We start from the raw sequence: 17,618 nt of genomic DNA, 5'->3' as shown, positions 1-17,618 counted from the left end.
ACGTAAGGCACTGCTAAGGACAGTAGTCATGCGGGGTCCCTGCCGGAAGGCCCCCATGGTGGAGAAGTAAACATACATATTCAGAAATAAACATTAGCTAGCATTGGCAGTATTGATTTGAAATATCTTTAAATTATTTTACATTGATCATTACACTATGGCAGATGATGGCGAATTGGAGAAGTATGTTATAATCTATCCCATTGCCAGACTGGTATTTCTTGCTTGATGTGAATTTCTGGGGTGTTTTGAAGGGGGAGCTAACGTTAGCCAAGGAACGTCAGCTAGTAGCGTTAGTCAAGTAGCTAGGTCAATGTGATTTATTATACTATTAAAATAGCTAGTTAATTGTTCACCAGCTTAGCTACTAGGTAGCTTGCTATGCGTGTCAATGATTAGCTAGCTATGTTTCAATTATTTGTTGCATGACTATCTAGATAACTCACAAAGATTGAATTGTTGTCGAGATTCAGTAGGGTACTGAATGCCAGCTTAACAAGTTGAGGATATTTTTGAGTCACAGCTGCTGGAAAGTGTGTGTGTGTGTGATTCTGTATTTCCTGTGCACACTTGTCTGGGATCCATGGTCAAAGGGCAGCTGTAACAGTTGATCCGTGGTCAAAGGGCAGCTGTAACAGTTGATCCATGGTCAAAGGGCAGCTGTAACAGTTGATCCGTGGTCAAAGGGCAGCTGTAACAGTTGATCCATGGTCAAAGGGCAGCTGTAACAGTTGATCCGTAGTCAAAGGGCAGCTGTAACAGTTGATCCGTGGTCAAAGGGCAGCTGTAACAGTTGATCCGTGGTCAAAGGGCAGCTGTAACAGTTGATCCGTGGTCAAAGGGCAGCTGTAACAGTTGATCCGTGTTCAAAGGGCAGCTGTAACAGTTGATCCGTGTTCAAAGGGCAGCTGTAACAGTTGATCCATGGTCAAAGGGCAGCTGTAACAGTTGATCCGTAGTCAAAGGGCAGCTGTAACAGTTGATCCATGGTCAAAGGGCAGCTGTAACAGTTGATCCATGGTCAAAGGGCAGCTGTAACAGTTGATCCATGGTCAAAGGGCAGCTGTAACAGTTGATCCGTGGTCAAAGGGCAGCTGTAACAGTTGATCCGTAGTCAAAGGGCAGCTGTAACAGTTGATCTGTAGTCAAAGGGCAGCTGTAACAGTTTATCCGTGGTCAAAGGGCAGCTGTAACAGTTGATCCATGGTCAAAGGGCAGCTGTAACAGTTGATCCGTGGTCAAAGGGCAGCTGTAACAGTTGATCCGTGGTCAAAGGGCAGCTGTAACAGTTGATCTGTAGTCAAAGGGCAGCTGTAACAGTTGATCTGTAGTCAAAGGGCAGCTGTAACAGTTTATCCGTGGTCAAAGGGCAGCTGTAACAGTTGATCCATGGTCAAAGGGCAGCTGTAACAGTTGATCCGTGGTCAAAGGGCAGCTGTAACAGTTGATCCGTGGTCAAAGGGCAGCTGTAACAGTTGATCTGTGGTCAAAGGGCAGCTGTAACAGTTGATCTGTAGTCAAAGGGCAGCTGTAACAGTTGATCCATGGTCAAAGGGCAGCTGTAACAGTTGATCCATGGTCAAAGGGCAGCTGTAACAGTTGATCCGTGGTCAAAGGGCAGCTGTAACAGTTGATCCGTAGTCAAAGGGCAGCTGTAACAGTTGATCCGTAGTCAAAGGGCAGCTGTAACAGTTGATCCGTAGTCAAAGGGCAGCTGTAACAGTTGATCCGTGGTCAAAGGGCAGCTGTAACAGTTGATCCATGGTCAAAGGGCAGCTGTAACAGTTGATCCGTAGTCAAAGGGCAGCTGTAACAGTTGATCCGTAGTCAAAGGGCAGCTGTAACAGTTGATCCGTAGTCAAAGGGCAGCTGTAACAGTTGATCCGTGGTCAAAGGGCAGCTGTAACAGTTGATCCGTGGTCAAAGGGCAGCTGTAACAGTTGATCCGTGGTCAAAGGGCAGCTGTAACAGTTGATCCGTGGTCAAAGGGCAGCTGTAACAGTTGATCCATGGTCAAAGGGCAGCTGTAACAGTTGATCCGTGGTCAAAGGGCAGCTGTAACAGTTGATCCATGGTCAAAGGGCAGCTGTAACAGTTGATCCATGGTCAAAGGGCAGCTGTAACAGTTGATCTGTAGTCAAAGGGCAGCTGTAACAGTTGATCTGTAGTCAAAGGGCAGCTGTAACAGTTGATCCATGGTCAAAGGGCAGCTGTAACAGTTGATCCATGGTCAAAGGGCAGCTGTAACAGTTGATCCATAGTCAAAGGGCAGCTGTAACAGTTGATCCATGGTCAAAGGGCAGCTGTAACAGTTGATCCATAGTCAAAGGGCAGCTGTAACAGTTGATCCGTGGTCAAAGGGCAGCTGTAACAGTTGATCTGTAGTCAAAGGGCAGCTGTAACAGTTGATCCGTAGTCAAAGGGCAGCTGTAACAGTTGATCCATAGTCAAAGGGCAGCTGTAACAGTTGATCCGTAGTCAAAGGGCAGCTGTAACAGTTGATCTGTAGTCAAAGGGCAGCTGTAACAGTTGATCTGTAGTCAAAGGGCAGCTGTAACAGTTGATCTGTAGTCAAAGGGCAGCTGTAACAGTTGATCCGTAGTCAAAGGGCAGCTGTAACAGTTGATCTGTAGTCAAAGGGCAGCTGTAACAGTTGATCTGTAGTCAAAGGGCAGCTGTAACAGTTGATCCGTAGTCAAAGGGCAGCTGTAACAGTTGATCCGTAGTCAAAGGGCAGCTGTAACAGTTGATCCATGGTCAAAGGGCAGCTGTAACAGTTGATCCATAGTCAAAGGGCAGCTGTAACAGTTGATCCATGGTCAAAGGGCAGCTGTAACAGTTGATCCGTGGTCAAAGGGCAGCTGTAACAGTTGATCCGTGGTCAAAGGGCAGCTGTAACAGTTGATCCGTGGTCAAAGGGCAGCTGTAACAGTTGATCCGTGGTCAAAGGGCAGCTGTAACAGTTGATCCGTGGTCAAAGGGCAGCTGTAACAGTTGATCCATGGTCAAAGGGCAGCTGTAACAGTTGATCCGTGGTCAAAGGGCAGCTGTAACAGTTGATCCGTGGTCAAAGGGCAGCTGTAACAGTTGATCCGTGGTCAAAGGGCAGCTGTAACAGTTGATCCATGGTCAAAGGGCAGCTGTAACAGTTGTTCCCACTGACTCAGCAGATCAACCCAGGACACACATGACATGTGCCTCTTGCTCTGTGACTGACTATCTTAGGCTGGCATAGCGCCTTCTCTCTCTGCTTTTTATCCTGCTGTTTTCCTTCACTTTTATTATCTTTCTGTCTCTTTCTCTATTCTTCCTTTTTCCTCCTATTTATATGTTAATTAATATCTCCCTCTCTTGCACCCTAAACTCTCTCTGTCACTCTCTCCATGTGCCATGTAGACGTGCAGTGGAGGAGCTGCTGAAGGAGACCAGTAGGGCTCGGGTGCGAGCAGAAACTATGGGTCCAGCAGGCTGGTGAGCGGCATACGTTAGTAAAGGATCTGGTAAACCATCTGTTATGGGTTTTTGGCTTTCAATGCAGAATGTACTTGACACATGGCAAGGTGTGACAGACCAAGACTGATGCATATCAAAGACATTGGCTCATATTGAAGGCCTTGCTGGATTTGAAATGTTAATTTTGGTTCAACTGTCTTCCAGGATGAAATGTCCACTGCGTAGCACCAACAAGCGTTTCCTGCTCAACACACTGCGCACCACCATCCCACAGCGCCGCCCTGCTGGCCACTCAGGAGAACAGACATCAGAGTGTAGGAGGCGCAGCAGGACCCCATCCACAGACCACAGAGACAGTCACAGACGACACAGGGACGAAGACAGTCATAGGGACAGCAGAGAACATAGTCTCAAAGATGGACACAAGAGAGACAAAGACGGAAACACGTGCCACAGAGACGGCTACAAATACAGAGGGGTTGGAGACAATGATAGATACAGACATAGAGACAAGAAACACCGGGATAAAAGTGTCCCTGGTCACAAAACACACAGTCCCCATTCTAAAGACCACTCCCCATCTGAAGTCCCTTCCTCTTGTAGAGACCGCTCTCTCCGCCGATAGTAGCTCCTCCTCCTCATCAGACCACGCCCATTTCAGGGCCAGTTCTCACTCCATAGGCCACACCTATCAATCAAACCAGCACCTGTCAAAGACACTCCCAGTGGGAGGACCCACATGTGACATCATAACCTTGTAGGGAGTGCTGTAACGGCATTACCAGAGGAGGTTTTCTCCCTCGAAGACATACATAACCATTGAATGACTGGAAAGAATGTATTGTCTGAGAATGTGAGAAAGATTGGGGTTGCTGTTGTCAGTTTGTGACAAGCATAACTGATTAAATTGCATTTGTTTCTACTGATCTTTTAACTGGAGGTCGTGTCTCTTCTATTCTTATTCTCAATTTTGACACACTTATTCCCATCTTGCACTCAGCTCTGTTATTTCATTGTGAATCTTGCTGGTACGATCTGTAAACTGACATGATCAAATCAAATTTTATTAGTCACATGTGCCGAATACAACAGGTGTAGTAGACCTTACAGTGAAATGCTTACTTACGAGCCCCTAACTAACAGTGCAGTTTCAAAAAATGTGGATAAGAGTAAATCAAATTAACAAGTAATTTAAGAGCAGCAGTAAAAAAGAACAAAATGCACGGGGGGAGCTGTCTCAGCCTCCAGCAAGAGGTAAAATATATAGTGAAAACAATAGTGGTCCTAAAACAGAACCTTGAGGAACACCGCAATGTAGGCCATAAGACTCCGGACTATTTGCATCATGTGCCTCCTCCTCCCAACCCCTCTTTTACGCTGCTGCTACTCTCTGTTTATCTCATATGCATAGTCACTTTAACTATACATGCATGTACATACTACCTAAATTGGCCCGACCAACCAGTGCTTCCGCACATTGGCTAACCGGGCTATCTGCATTGTGTCCCACCACCCGCCAACCCCTCTTTTTACGCTTCTGCAACTCTCTGTTCATCATATATGCACAGTCACTTTAATGATACCTACATGTACATACTACCCCAGTAAGCCTGACTAACAGGTGTCTATATATAGCCTTGCTACTCTTTTTTTCAAATGTCTTTCTACTGTTGTTTTATTTCTTTACTTACCTACACACACATACCTTTTTTTGGCACCATTGGTTAGAGCCTGTAAGTAAGCATTTCACTGTAAGGTTTACACAAATCAAATGTATTTATATAGCCATTCGTACATCAGCTGATATCTCAAAGTGATGTACAGAAACCCAGCCTAAAACCCCAAACAGCAAACAAAGCAGGTGTTGAAGCACGTTGGCTAGGAAAAACTCCCTAGAAAGGCCAAAACCTAGGAAGAAACCTAGAGAGGAACCAGGCTATGAGGGGTGGTCAGTCCTCTTCTGGCTGTGCCGGGGGGAGATTATAACAGAACATGGCCAAGATGTTCAAATGTTCATTTGACCAGCATGGTCAAATAATAGGTCTGGGACAGGTAGCATGTCCGGTGAACAGGTCAGGATTCCATAGCCGCAGGCAGAACAGTTGAAACTGGAGCAGCAGCACGGCCAGGTGTACTGGGGACAGCAAGGAGTCATCATGCCAGGTAGTCCTGAGGCATGGTCCTATGGCTCAGGTCCTCCGAGAGAGAGAAAGAAAGAGAGAAAGAGATAATTAGAGAGAGCATACTTAAATTCAAACGACACCGGATAAGACAGGAGAAGTACTCCAGATATAACAAACTGACCCTAGCCCCCCGACACATAAACTACTGTGGCATAAATACTGGAGGCTGAGACAGGAGGGGTCAGGAGACACTGTGGCCCCATCCGATGAAACCCCCGGACAGGGCCAAACAGGAAGGATATAACCCCACCCACTTTGCCAAAGCACAGCCCCCACACCACTAGAGGGATATCTTCAACCACCAACTTACCATCCTGAGACAAGGCCGAGTATAGCCCACAAAGATCTCCGCCATGGCACAACCCAAGGGGGGTTGCCAACCCAGACAGGAAGATCACATCAGTGACTCAACCCACTCAAGTTACGCACCCCTCCTAGGGACGGCATGAAAGAGCACTAGTAAGCCAGTGACTCAGCCCCTGTAATAGGGTTAGAGGCAGAGAATCCCAGTGGAAAGAGGGGAACCGGCCAGGCAGAGACAGCAAGGGCGGTTCGTTGCTCCAGAGCCTTTCCGTTCACCTTCACACTCCGGACTACACTCAATCATATGACCCACTGAAGAGATGAGTCTTCAGTAAAGACTTAAAGGTTGAGACCGAGTTTGCGTCTCTCACATGGGTAGGCAGACCATTCCATAAAAATGGAGCTCTATAGGAGCCCTGCCCCCAGCTGTTTGCTTAGAAATTCTAGGGACAATTAGGAGGCCTGGGTCTTGTGACCGTGGCGTACGTGTAGGTATGTACGGCAGGACCAAATCAGAGAGATAGGTAGGAGCAAGCCCATGTAATGCTTTGTAGGTTAGCAGTAAAACCTTGCCTTCACAGGAAGACAGTGTAGGGAGGCTAGCACTGGAGTAATATGATCAAATTATTTGGTTCTAGTCAGGATTCTAGCAGCCGTATTTAGCACAAACTGAAGTTTATTTAGTGCTTTATCCGGGTAGCCGGAAAGTAGAGCATTGCAGTAGTCTAACCTAGAAGTAACAAAAGCATGGAATAATTTTTCTGCATAATTTTTTGGACAGAAAGTTTCTGATTTTTGCAATGTTACGTAGATGGAAAAAAGCTGTCCTTGAAATAGTCTTGATTTGTTCGTCAAAAGAGAGATCAGGGTCCAGAGTAACGCAGAGGTACTTCACAGTTTTATTTGAGACGACTGTACAACCATTAAGATTAATTGTCAGATTCAACAGAAGATCTCTTTGTTTCTTGGGACCTAGAACCAGCATCTCTGTTTTGTCCGAGTTTAAAAGTAGAAAGTTTGCAGGCATCCACTTCCTTATGTCTGAAACACAGGCTTCTAGCGAGGGCAATTTTGGAGCTTCATCATGTTTCATTGAAATGTACAGCTGTGTGTCATCCGCATAGCAGTGAAAGTTAACATTATGTTTTCGAATGACATTCCCAAGAGGTAAAATATATATTGAATACAATAGTGGTCCTAAAACGGAACCTTGAGGAACACCGAAATGTACAGTTGATTTGTCAGAGGACAAACCATTCACAGAGACAAACTGATATCTTTCCGACAGATAAGATCTAAACCAGGCCAGAACTTGTCCGTGTCGACCAATTTGGGTTTCCAATTTCTCCAAAAGTATGTGGTGATCGATGGTATCAAAAGCAGCACTAAGGTCTAGGAGCACGAGGACAGATGCAGAGCCTCGGTCTGATGCCATTAAAAGGTAATTTACCACCTTCACAAGTGCAGTCTCCGTGCAATGATGGGGTCTAAAACCAGACTGAAGCATTTCATATACATTGTTTGTCTTCAGGAAGGCAGTGAGTTGCTTCGCAACAGCCTTTTCTAAAAATGTTGAGAGGAATGGAAGATTCAATATAGTTTTTAAAATTTTCTGGGTCAAGGTTTGGCTTTTTCAAGAGAGGCTACCTGTTGTATTCGGCACATGTGACAAATAAACTTTGATTTGATGTTCTGCAGTGGTAAACCCAGGGTTGACTGGCTGGGGTTGTATCCAAGTCACGCCCACATGTTCTACAGTGGTATGCCCAGGGTTGACTGTCTGGGGTTGCTTTTCCACAGATGTAATGTGCCTTTTAATCCAGCAGGTGACGTGTGATATCCGCATTGACCCAGGGCCTTTGACCTTCGCGTTGTAATACAGCAGAGATGTTTTTGCAGTCATGTTCCTGGCGCTATTGATGGGGGAAAAAAACATAACAAAGCGAACAAACGGGGCCTTATCCAACGTTAGAATTATAAAGCCTAGGGAGATTTAACTGGTCCTGGTGAATATATTATTCTCGTGTTCAAATTACTCTTCTCGTGTTAATGATTTTTCCCTAAAATATAGTCTACATATTATTAGACCCACAAAATGGCACTTCAAAATCCCATAATGTAGATAGTATATTTGTTGCTTAATCCTTTCGATTTGACATTAAGCTGATTTGGAGTCGTTATTTCACATTGTCTCTCATTGTTTGATTTATGGTGCCGTAATTTCTTCACTCAGAATAGATTTGATTTTAATTGTCGTTTGCATTTGGTCGTTACTCACTGTTGGCCATGTTTACATAAGCTATGGCTGTCGCCATGGGTAAGCACTTTGTATCGTGTCTACTCATTTTTGACATCTATATACCTGCTTCTATCAGAAACGGCTTTGTTTGTGAAAGAAAGAATATCTACTGTTTTCGTGACACTCCTCGGGTTCTGTAAAACCTGTTCTTTGAATTCCACTTGGTTTTTCTTTAATCCATTAACCAACATTTTACTTCAATAATTCTCATTTTTAATTACACAGAAATAGGATAATACAACAACAATATATATTCCTATTAGTTAATCATGGTTGTTGTTAATTTGGAAATATATATAAATGTGTGTGTGTGTAGTACCAATCAAAAGTTTGGACACACCTACTCATTCAAGGGTTTATCTATATTTGTACTATTTTCTATATTGTAGAATAATAGTGAATATATCACAACTATGAAATAACACATATGGAATCATGTAGTAAACAAAAAAGTCTAAATATATATATTTTCTATTTGAGATTCTTCAAAGTAAGTACCCTTTGCCTTGACGACAGCTATGCAGACTATTGGCATTCATGTGTTATTTCATAGTTTTGATGTCTTTACTATTATTCTACAATGTATAAAATAGTACAAATATAGATAAACCCTTGAATGAGTAGGTGTGTCCAAACTTTTGACTGGTATTGTATATATGCTTTGCTCTATCTTGGTCAGGTCGCAGTTGTAAATGAGAACTTGTTCTCAACTGGCCTACCTGGTTAAATAAATCAAATAAAATATATATACAGTATATACATATTTAATTTAACCAGAGAAGTCACATTGAGATGTACATCTCATTTTCAAGTGAGCCCTGGACAAGGGAGCGGCATATAGTTAAACAACAGACACAAAAACACACCAAGCAAAACAATGAATGAAAGTTAAAACAGTGCAAAGTGCATAACTGATCTTAAAAGAGCAGCTTTAAAAACGTGCATTCAGTGGTCAGCGGTCCTCATTTATCATTTTAGACCCATTGTTGATGGGTTATTAGGCAATACTAATTATCCCTATTACTTTAGATTTTTTTATGGGATTGTCAATTTCCATGAATTGCGAAAGACCTTGTTTGAGCAATTTAATTTAAGATTGAATGAATGAATCATGTTGCTCGCTAGGCGCTCATGGGGGTAACCCAGGGACTATATGAGGCAACATCAGTATGAACAGCATGGCCATTCACTAAAGCATTATTGTATCTCTCCCCACAGCACTCCGTTCCATCTGGTGTTTCTAACACGTTGGGTCCATAACCTGTACTGCACTCTATACGGCTATGGACCCTCTCGATTGCCTACAGACGTTTTATTGCGGTTCATATTAAGAGTCCTTAAAGGCTTTTTATTTGCAAACCTGTTTGTGAATCATTGCATTTGGGTTCAGCAACGCCGCATTAACTTTCACTTAAAACCATTACGCAAATTTCAATGCCATGGATAAGGGGTCTAAATAGCGTTTTACGCAGTCACGCTTCATAAACTCCGTTGTGCGTTTTCAGTGTAGCGGGGAAATACATGCGGTTAACAGTTTCCTTCCTCGTTCAAACGACGAGCAAATATAAACACCATTAAGCGACAATACATGGACTGATTTGTATGGAATTGGTTTACTTGAACTTTATAGCAGGTGCTGAGTGCCCCATTAAGATACTGGAGAAAGAGCCATAATCTCTCTTGAAGAACTCAGTGCTGCCATAGGCCTATTAGTTTCTGTGTGCGTTTGACTGGTCATTTTAGACATCACGTCAACTGTCATGTCTAAAATGCAGATAAAGCCTATGTAAGCACAATGGCCAAAATAGAAAAACAATGTAAACGTTATATATATATATTTTAAATTTCTTATCTCATGTAGGCTAATGGTTATTATCGATGGCCTGCAAGGCCAGCTGAAAGAAATGCTAGTGCTTTATAACGTTACAGTTATAACATGGTAATACATTTGATATTTTAATAAGTCGTGGGCCTTAGCTGCTGTCTGGCACTCAGTTGCTGCGTAAAGGTGCTCGCCCGCCTGGAGAGACGTGTATTTCCTCGCACCACGCGCGCTAATTGAGTGCTGCTCCTCACTCCATGCTAATTGGTTTACACCCTGGCTCTCCTCTTTACTTTACCGTGAAGAGTGTTGTTTAATGGAGCGAGCACCTGTCTGCCTAATGTCCAGCAAACACAGAGGAAGAGTGGCGGTGGGAGACACGAGCTCTGCTGCTGTTTGTTATGAACCAGAGGAGATCCGTTAAATGGTGTTAAATGAGCCATTGGCTATAATGGGCTGGATTTAAAAAGTCGCAAGTTTGGCCACTTTTAAGAGAACACTAAAAGGTATCCAACCAGGAGAGGGTTCGGCCAGGACTTGGTCTTTGATCCCCTAGATCTCATTGCCAAGTTTCCAAGACAACCGCCGCTGCAAGTTGCTTATCACCAGGGTCAGCCGATGCGAGTAGGCTATTAGGCCTATACATCTGGTTATCGATTTCCCCCTCTATCAGTCGCCTATTGATAAGAGAACTAGGTTCATATAAATGTTCAATGGCTGACATTGTTCTACGGCAGTGAAATCTGCATTCAGGCTTCACGAGCGCACTGCATTCCCATCGTTTCTTCTTCTTTTCCATCAAGAGAGCCAAAGCCGTGATGATACTGACATTGTGGAGGCACTTTCTGTTTGCGTTTCTCTTCGTGCTTTTTCTATGCGGGCCGCAATCTCTCTGATTAGTTCGATGGCATTAGCCCCTGTCCGCTCGCAGCGATAGGACCCGCAGATTCCGCTGCTCACCTGTATATCGCTGCATTAGGACCAACTTGCGGCAGGTGGGTCTCAGATATCCGCCGTCAAACAGTGGAGTGTTTGCCGAGGGCATTGATTTGTGCACGGTCAATTCTGTTCAATTATTGTCGCTCCGCGGGGCAGAGAATACAGACACGAATAGAAACTAAGGTGACGACTTCTCAGTTTTGTGTAATCAGTGAAACCAATGGCTTAGGTGCAGCAGGGTCACGTGGTGGCGGTGACACACCTGCGCAGGGCCTATAGCGGAGACAGATGCACGAGCAGCACAGGTAGAGCAGAGCACAAGGTTCCACGCAGCAAAGGCAATAGGGCGCATGTACATGTGCACACACACCCGTTGGATAGCCTTGGCCCTCGGCAGTCATGAATCGAGAAGAGCACTACTATTCCCCCGCGCAGCTGTTCAAAGACCCCTGCCCCTACCAGAGACCCCACAGCGAGGACTTCAGCCACAGCCCTCCGCCCTGCCTCTACATGGGCCGGCAGGCTCAGTCCGTCTATTCCTCGCCTTCCATCGGAGGGCTAGACCAGGCAAGTCTCCCTGATATTGCTCCGTACAGTATGCCAATGCGAGAGGACCCAGGTGTGCCGCAGCTCCACCACCCCCAGGCGCCCCAGCAGACTATCCAACCGGGGGGTTACGGAGACCCGGGGGAGCTGGCTCTGTGTGCCGATAGGAACAGATACCACCTGCCTTTCCCCTGGATGAAAAGCACCAAGTCTCACGTGCAAACCTGGAAGGGACAGTGGGCAGGTAACTCACTGCAGTCACCTTGGCAATTTTCGTATAATTCTCGTTGCTGTAGGGCTGCAAAGAAAACTATTCATCTAGGCCTCTCAAGGAATCTACCCACACATTTATAGGAATTTTGCAGACCGTTATTTTGCAGTAGGCCTATCTAAATATATTCGTGAACACACTTTTATACTGTATAAATAGCCTACAAGTGGATAATCTATTTGATTAAAATACAATATTTCAACAAAAGTATTTATGTAATAGTTAATTGAACATTCAGGAGTTTTCTTTTGCCAATAGCCATGGAGTGAATGTTATTTGACCATAGACAATTCAGCAGACATAAAAGTGAACATTGAGTGTAATTCAAAAGCTATTTAACTCACACAATCAACTGTCGTGTATGGAGCATGAGTTGCCGCTGCTTTGTGTAGGCTAATGCCACTGATGTGAACATAGGCCTAGAAAACGATCAGACGTTCATCGTGATAAATGTTCATTAAGTTTGAATAGACTGAGTATTTTGTTCATGTATAAGAACTTAAATTACATCATGATGTCTAGAATATATTTCGAGGGTGGGTGTCAGTTTACCTTGTCAATCAATCTGTAAAGGACCTAGGTTCCCTCATACAAGCCAAATTGTTTTGTATGCCTCTGAAGGTGTGCCTCCTGTCTCAAGTACCTAGTTGAGATTTACTTCAAATATGTGAAAATTTCCGTTGTGACAATTTCTTTAATGATTTCCAAATGGCAGTTATTATCCATATAGGCCTTCATGAAAAATGCTGCGTAGTATATAGTACAGTGTCTTACAATAACCTTCATTATATCAATATTTTTAGACATATCAAATATATTAAAGTGTATATCATTAAGGTGGAGTCTTTAGGAATCGTAGCAAAATAACGAGTCAACTCTTCCTCCTAAAAGTATTTTCTGTTGCGGCCATTTTAAGTGAACTTGGTTCAGCGGGTAAATGGGAACTCGATTTAGCCTTTTTTTCTCTAACCTAAAATATCTGAATACGTTTTCAAGCCACTTACACAATTAAACGAAATATAAAGCAGTGTATGTTACTCAGCGCCTGACTTGGGCAGGCGTCCACCGGAGCTGAGGACCGGCACCTTCAATTTTCTACTGCTTGATCTCTTGTTCCTCTTATAATATTAGCTCAAAAGTATTGTGGAGCACCTGCACCTTACTATAAACAGTACCAAAACCCAAAATGAGCACCGGCACCTATTTCAGTCCAGGTGAGGCACTGATGTTACTTAAATAAATTGATGGTAACAAGATGTGGAAAGGTTAGAGCAGAGCACACGGTTCTTCTCAATTATTTCGTAGGCCTATAGAAAATTATTCTCTCAACTCAACCTTCCTCAAACAATAACACAAATATTGTTTGTAATTAATAGGACAATTAGGATACAAATGTGTTAAATATGACTTAAGCTATATGTGCTTTTGTTTATTCCCGTGGCTTTAGAAAATTGTGTAACTTTACACACGATACACTTTTTGGCAAATAATTTCGATACAAGCTTATTTCAGTAAAAATATCTTCCTCATTAGACAAACGCAACCAGGGCAAGAATAAGCTTATTCTAAAACGAATAATTAAGCAGTTCAACTATTGAATAGAACATATTTGAAATGCTTATTTATTGAAGTCAAAGACCACCTTGACCAATAAAAAAGTTTAACAGTTGTGCCACTAATTTCATCATTCAAAACACAAATGAATAGTGGTGATACAGGATAAACTATGACTGTTCTTTTATCACGTGGGCCTACTAAATGTTGTTGTTTTATAAAAATCCTTACATTAAATTAACGGACTGTCTGTAAATTGCCTTGTTGATCCAGGCTTTATGTTTTAGTGAACAGTTCAAGTTAGCGAAACTTTTCAGGTGAAATTACTATAGAATAATAGCCTATCATGTGAAAAGAAATTAGATTATAAGCCACAAGATGTTCAACTATTGTACACTTTTGTCAACTAACAAAACCCACAGTAATCGTGTCACAGAGCCTGGAGCGGTGGGTGCGGAGTCAAACGCAGAGAGCAGAGGATATTGGGGAAACCGGACTTTATTTCGGTTTCCAATGCGAACGCCCAAAACAGGCGAAATAATCACAAAAATGTCCAACCCAACACATGGCACAAACGGACAGGAACACTACACGCACAACCTCGACTAACAGAAAACAAGTCCGCACAAAAACAGGCGGGCCTATTTATTTATTTATTTATTTATTTTTTATTTCACCAGGTAGGCTAGTTGAGAACAAGTTCTCATTTGCAACTGCGACCTGGCCAAGATAAAGCATAGCAGTGTGAACAGACAACAGAGTTACACATGGAGTAAACAATTAACAAGTCAATAACACAGTAGAAAAAAAGAGTCAATATACATTGTGTGCAAAAGGCATGAGGAGGTAGGCGAATAATTACAATTTAGCAGATTAACACTGGAGTGATAAATGATCAGATGGTCATGTACAGGTAGAGATACTGGTGTGCAAAAGAACAGAAAAGTAAATAAATATAAACAGTATGGGGATGAGGTAGGTAAAATTGGATGGGCTATTTACCGATAGACTATGTACAGCTGCAGCGATCGGTTAGCTGCTCAGATAGCAGATGTTTGAAGTTGGTGAGAGAGATAAGTCTCCAACTTCAGCGATTTTTGCAATTAGTTTCAGTCACAGGCAGCCTAACAGGCGTAAATAGGCCTGAATCAAAAACAAAATAAGAGACAGGTGCAACCAATAAGACAAAACAAACAGAAAAGGAAAAAGGGATTGGTGGCAGCTAGTAGACCGGCGACGACGACCGCCGAGCGCCGCCCGAACAGGCAGGGGAGCCACCTTCGGTGGGAGTCGTGACAAATCGAAATGTTACTGTTCTTTTTTTTTATAGTCCTAACCATTTTCCCTCCAATTGATTGACCCATTTGTGAGTCTTTGTTATAGAATATGCAGTAATGTGAAATTCAGTGTGCTGTGACCCAGGCAGAATTGTTCTGCACAGAATACATGATACCTCACATAGTCAATTTCCAGTATACAGTATCTGTTGCTATAGTTGCATTGACAGCTGTGAGGGTTACCTGTCATCTGATCTAGCCTACTGTATGTGTTTTAGTTATCATCAGTTACCCAACTGTTTCTATACAGTAGATGTTCTGCATCCTTGGGTGGTCAGTGGGTGAGCTGAGTTCAGTCAGCGTGCTGTGTGCGTTTCAGCTAGACCCAATGGGTTAGAACCCACTGGTGGGTCATTGCCAATTTCATCTAGATTGTGCATTTGGGACTTTGACTGTGACAGGGTACAATGTTAAGTTAAAAACTCAAAACACTTTCCATCTCTCCACTCCTGCTCTTTCATTGCCTCTCACTCTTTCTCTATCTTCCCCTCCTCTCCCTCCCCATCCTCCCCCCAGGCCACTACATGGAGGCAGAGGAGAACAAGCGGACAAGGACTGCCTACACGCGAGCCCAGCTCCTGGAGCTGGAGAAGGAGTTCCTGTTCAACAAGTACATTAGCAGGCCGCGGCGTGTAGAGCTGGCCCTCACCCTCAGCCTCACAGAGAGACACATCAAGATCTGGTTCCAGAACCGACGGATGAAGTGGAAGAAGGAGGAGGACAAGAAAAGAGTGAGGGGGGTCGACCCCGAGCAGGACTCGTCCATTACGTCAGGGGACCTGAAGGATGAGGCTGGGCTGGGGGTCGGAGGGGCTGGGTTGGGGGTCGGGGGGGCAGGGGTGGGGGTCACGTTGGCAGGGGCTCCCACACCGGCACCTCTCACCACTACCACCACACCCCCCTCACCCCTACACTCCCACTCCCACTCCTACTCCCTGTCAGGTTCGAGAGACTCGGCTTAGCCGGGCTGATATGGGTAAAAATTGGGCAGACACTGAAGAAAAGGAAGGCACTTTTCAAACAGACTCCGCTGGCATCATTCATGTTCGTTGTCGGCCGTGAAAGATTGAAGAGATGTGAAGGGGGAGGACTGCAGGGGCATTGTCTGTGATGTCATCATTCTGCGACGGAACTGACCTCATGTTGGTGTTGAGGACCTGAGGGGCATGCACTGATGATGACACTTTGCATTGGACATACATATAGACCCACTTTATACTATTGCTCTGATCCCTGGGCAGTAGCACCAGCAGCTTGGAGAGACCGTGGAGATACAGACCACACAACTCTGGTGAGAGCTACTTTTAAAGCAAGCTTAGTGCTTTAAAACCAATGCACTTCAGATTTCAAACTTTTCTCTGAACATTTTGGCAGTATAATGTATGCAGTTTACGCACAGTACATGGTTCTGCTGTCAATATTAACAATACTGATGCATTTTCTGATAAATTGTTATATGACAAAAATGAGTCACTCACACCAGTTATATAGCCTTTACATATGTGTTATATAGCCTTTACATATGTGTTATATAGCCTTTACATATGTTATCATATCGTTGATGTCTAAATGATAGGCACTGTGAAGAATGTACTATATTTTGAAATCTTTATTAATTAAGCTATCATCTCAGACTTATCAAATGAAAGTTCATATTTGAAATCAGAATAAAATCAATGAAACATCTGCAGTTATTTAACTACTTTTGCTCAATTTTGGCACTTGGTACAATTAAGCACATTTAGGCACAGTTACTCCTTTACGCACAACAATGACGCAGCCATTATGATGCACTATTCAAACACATACAACTCATCAGGTAGACCACACGAAACTGTATGTCATCCCGTCAGTCAGTTATAGCTTGTTGGACGTCTCCGGGACCACGAGCCCCTGCAGACGGAGGTGACAGATCTTCTTCACTTCATCGATGGCGCACGCCCTCTCAATGGTGCGCTCGTTCCGGAGCCGCTCCTCTAGCTGCCGCAGGATGGTCGCCTTGTTGTTCATCCGCGCGCAGATCACGAAGGGGAAACCGAAGTGGTCCTTGTATTCCGTATTCAGCCGGGCCATGCGAGAGACCTCCGCGGTGGTCAGCGTGTCCAAACCGGCCTGGACCTGTTCCTCTCGCGACTCCCGGGTCAGAGTCCCACTCTGGAGGTCTCTACCCGTGAGGTCGGGGTGAACTCTGAGGATTCCCTCTTTACCTGTGGATAGTAGAGTTTAGCTAGTTTTTCCAGCATCGGACGACTATCGCAAATTCAACATGAATTGATTAATAGAATAGCGTGTAGTAAAATATATTTCACATCCACGTTTAAAAACCTTATAGTTTAACAATCTCTCGTTGGACTAGTAACTTAAAGGTTGCAAGTTCGAATCCCCGAGCTGACAAGGTACAAATCTGTCGTTCTCTCCCTGAACAGGCAGTTAACCCACTGTTCCTAGGCCGTCATTGAAAATAAGATTTTGTTCTTAACTGACTTGCCTAGTTAAATAAAGGTTAAAAAAAAAACAAAAAAACAATCTCACCAGCTGAATGTAAAAAAATAAAAAAGATATTACATTTTAAAGAAAGAACAAATAACTGCCTATGGGTTATCCATTCATCCTTGGCTATACCTGATTCGGGGAGGGCATCGATGAAGTCATTTATACTGGCCTCCAGGTCAGCAAGGCTCGAGAAGGGACGGCGGGACCATACTGCGGCCGTTATGAGTGGACATTTCTCCACCACGTTACCGAAAACATCCACAAATTCCTCATAAGGGAGATAATTCACTGATCCGATGTCCATATTAAACTCTACTGTCTCGTCTGCACAGACTCATTAGTAGCGGCCCCAAAACTGCCCTTCGGACAGGTCAACAGAAAAGCCCAGCATGCCAACACTGTAGGGTTATTGAACTCC

The 17,618-nt window shown here is 43.8% G+C and overlaps 3 protein-coding genes and 1 long non-coding RNA gene across 4 annotated transcripts; 2 read left to right on the top strand and 2 right to left on the bottom strand.

Annotated features, from left to right (window-relative positions):
- Positions 1-15: 15 nt before the first annotated feature.
- On the top strand, positions 16-4,387 carry si:ch211-140b10.6 (uncharacterized). The gene is made up of 3 exons (XM_036934990.2): positions 16-183; positions 3,397-3,471; positions 3,658-4,387. Exons 1-3 carry the CDS (start codon positions 158-160, stop codon positions 4,076-4,078), a joined length of 522 nt encoding a protein of 173 aa, XP_036790885.2. The 5' UTR covers positions 16-157; the 3' UTR covers positions 4,079-4,387.
- A 114-nt stretch (positions 4,388-4,501) lies between these two features.
- Positions 4,502-11,212, bottom strand: LOC149979507 (uncharacterized). Its single transcript, XR_016484393.1, has 2 exons — positions 11,021-11,212; positions 4,502-5,649 (listed from the first exon to the last, which is right to left on the bottom strand). It is a non-coding gene; the product is annotated as an uncharacterized LOC149979507 (long non-coding RNA).
- pdx1 (pancreatic and duodenal homeobox 1) lies at positions 11,163-16,393 on the top strand. The gene is made up of 2 exons (XM_021622321.3): positions 11,163-11,789; positions 15,224-16,393. The coding sequence occupies exons 1-2, from the start codon at positions 11,399-11,401 to the stop codon at positions 15,667-15,669; spliced, it is 837 nt and encodes a 278-aa protein (XP_021477996.2). The 5' UTR covers positions 11,163-11,398; the 3' UTR covers positions 15,670-16,393.
- On the bottom strand, positions 16,302-17,618 carry urad (ureidoimidazoline (2-oxo-4-hydroxy-4-carboxy-5-) decarboxylase). Its single transcript, XM_021620280.3, has 2 exons — positions 17,330-17,618; positions 16,302-16,914 (listed from the first exon to the last, which is right to left on the bottom strand). Exons 1-2 carry the CDS (start codon positions 17,502-17,504, stop codon positions 16,565-16,567), a joined length of 525 nt encoding a protein of 174 aa, XP_021475955.3. The 5' UTR covers positions 17,505-17,618; the 3' UTR covers positions 16,302-16,564.

The sequence above is a fragment of the Oncorhynchus mykiss genome, chromosome 11 (assembly GCF_057628025.1).
Source record: "Oncorhynchus mykiss isolate SJ-2025 chromosome 11, ASM5762802v1, whole genome shotgun sequence".
In the NCBI taxonomy this organism is placed as follows: domain Eukaryota; kingdom Metazoa; phylum Chordata; class Actinopteri; order Salmoniformes; family Salmonidae; genus Oncorhynchus; species Oncorhynchus mykiss.
The sequence above is the reverse complement of the archived record's forward strand: the minus strand, read 5'-3'. Positions and strand labels throughout refer to the sequence as shown.

Bases quoted from the DNA above. Each gene is read 5' to 3' on its own strand.
- urad (XM_021620280.3), bottom strand. From the start codon at position 17,504: ATGGACATCGGATCAGTGAATTATCTCCCTTATGAGGAATTTGTGGAT. The intron at 16,915-17,329 runs GTATAGCCAAGG...TACTATCCACAG, and splicing joins CGATGCCCTCCCCGAATCAG to GTAAAGAGGGAATCCTCAGA.
- si:ch211-140b10.6 (XM_036934990.2), top strand. From the start codon at position 158: ATGGCAGATGATGGCGAATTGGAGAA. The intron at 184-3,396 runs GTATGTTATAAT...TGTGCCATGTAG, and splicing joins GATGATGGCGAATTGGAGAA to ACGTGCAGTGGAGGAGCTGC. The intron at 3,472-3,657 runs GTGAGCGGCATA...ACTGTCTTCCAG, and splicing joins ACTATGGGTCCAGCAGGCTG to GATGAAATGTCCACTGCGTA.
- pdx1 (XM_021622321.3), top strand. From the start codon at position 11,399: ATGAATCGAGAAGAGCACTACTATTCCCCCGCGCAGCTGTTCAAAGAC. The intron at 11,790-15,223 runs GTAACTCACTGC...TCCTCCCCCCAG, and splicing joins CTGGAAGGGACAGTGGGCAG to GCCACTACATGGAGGCAGAG.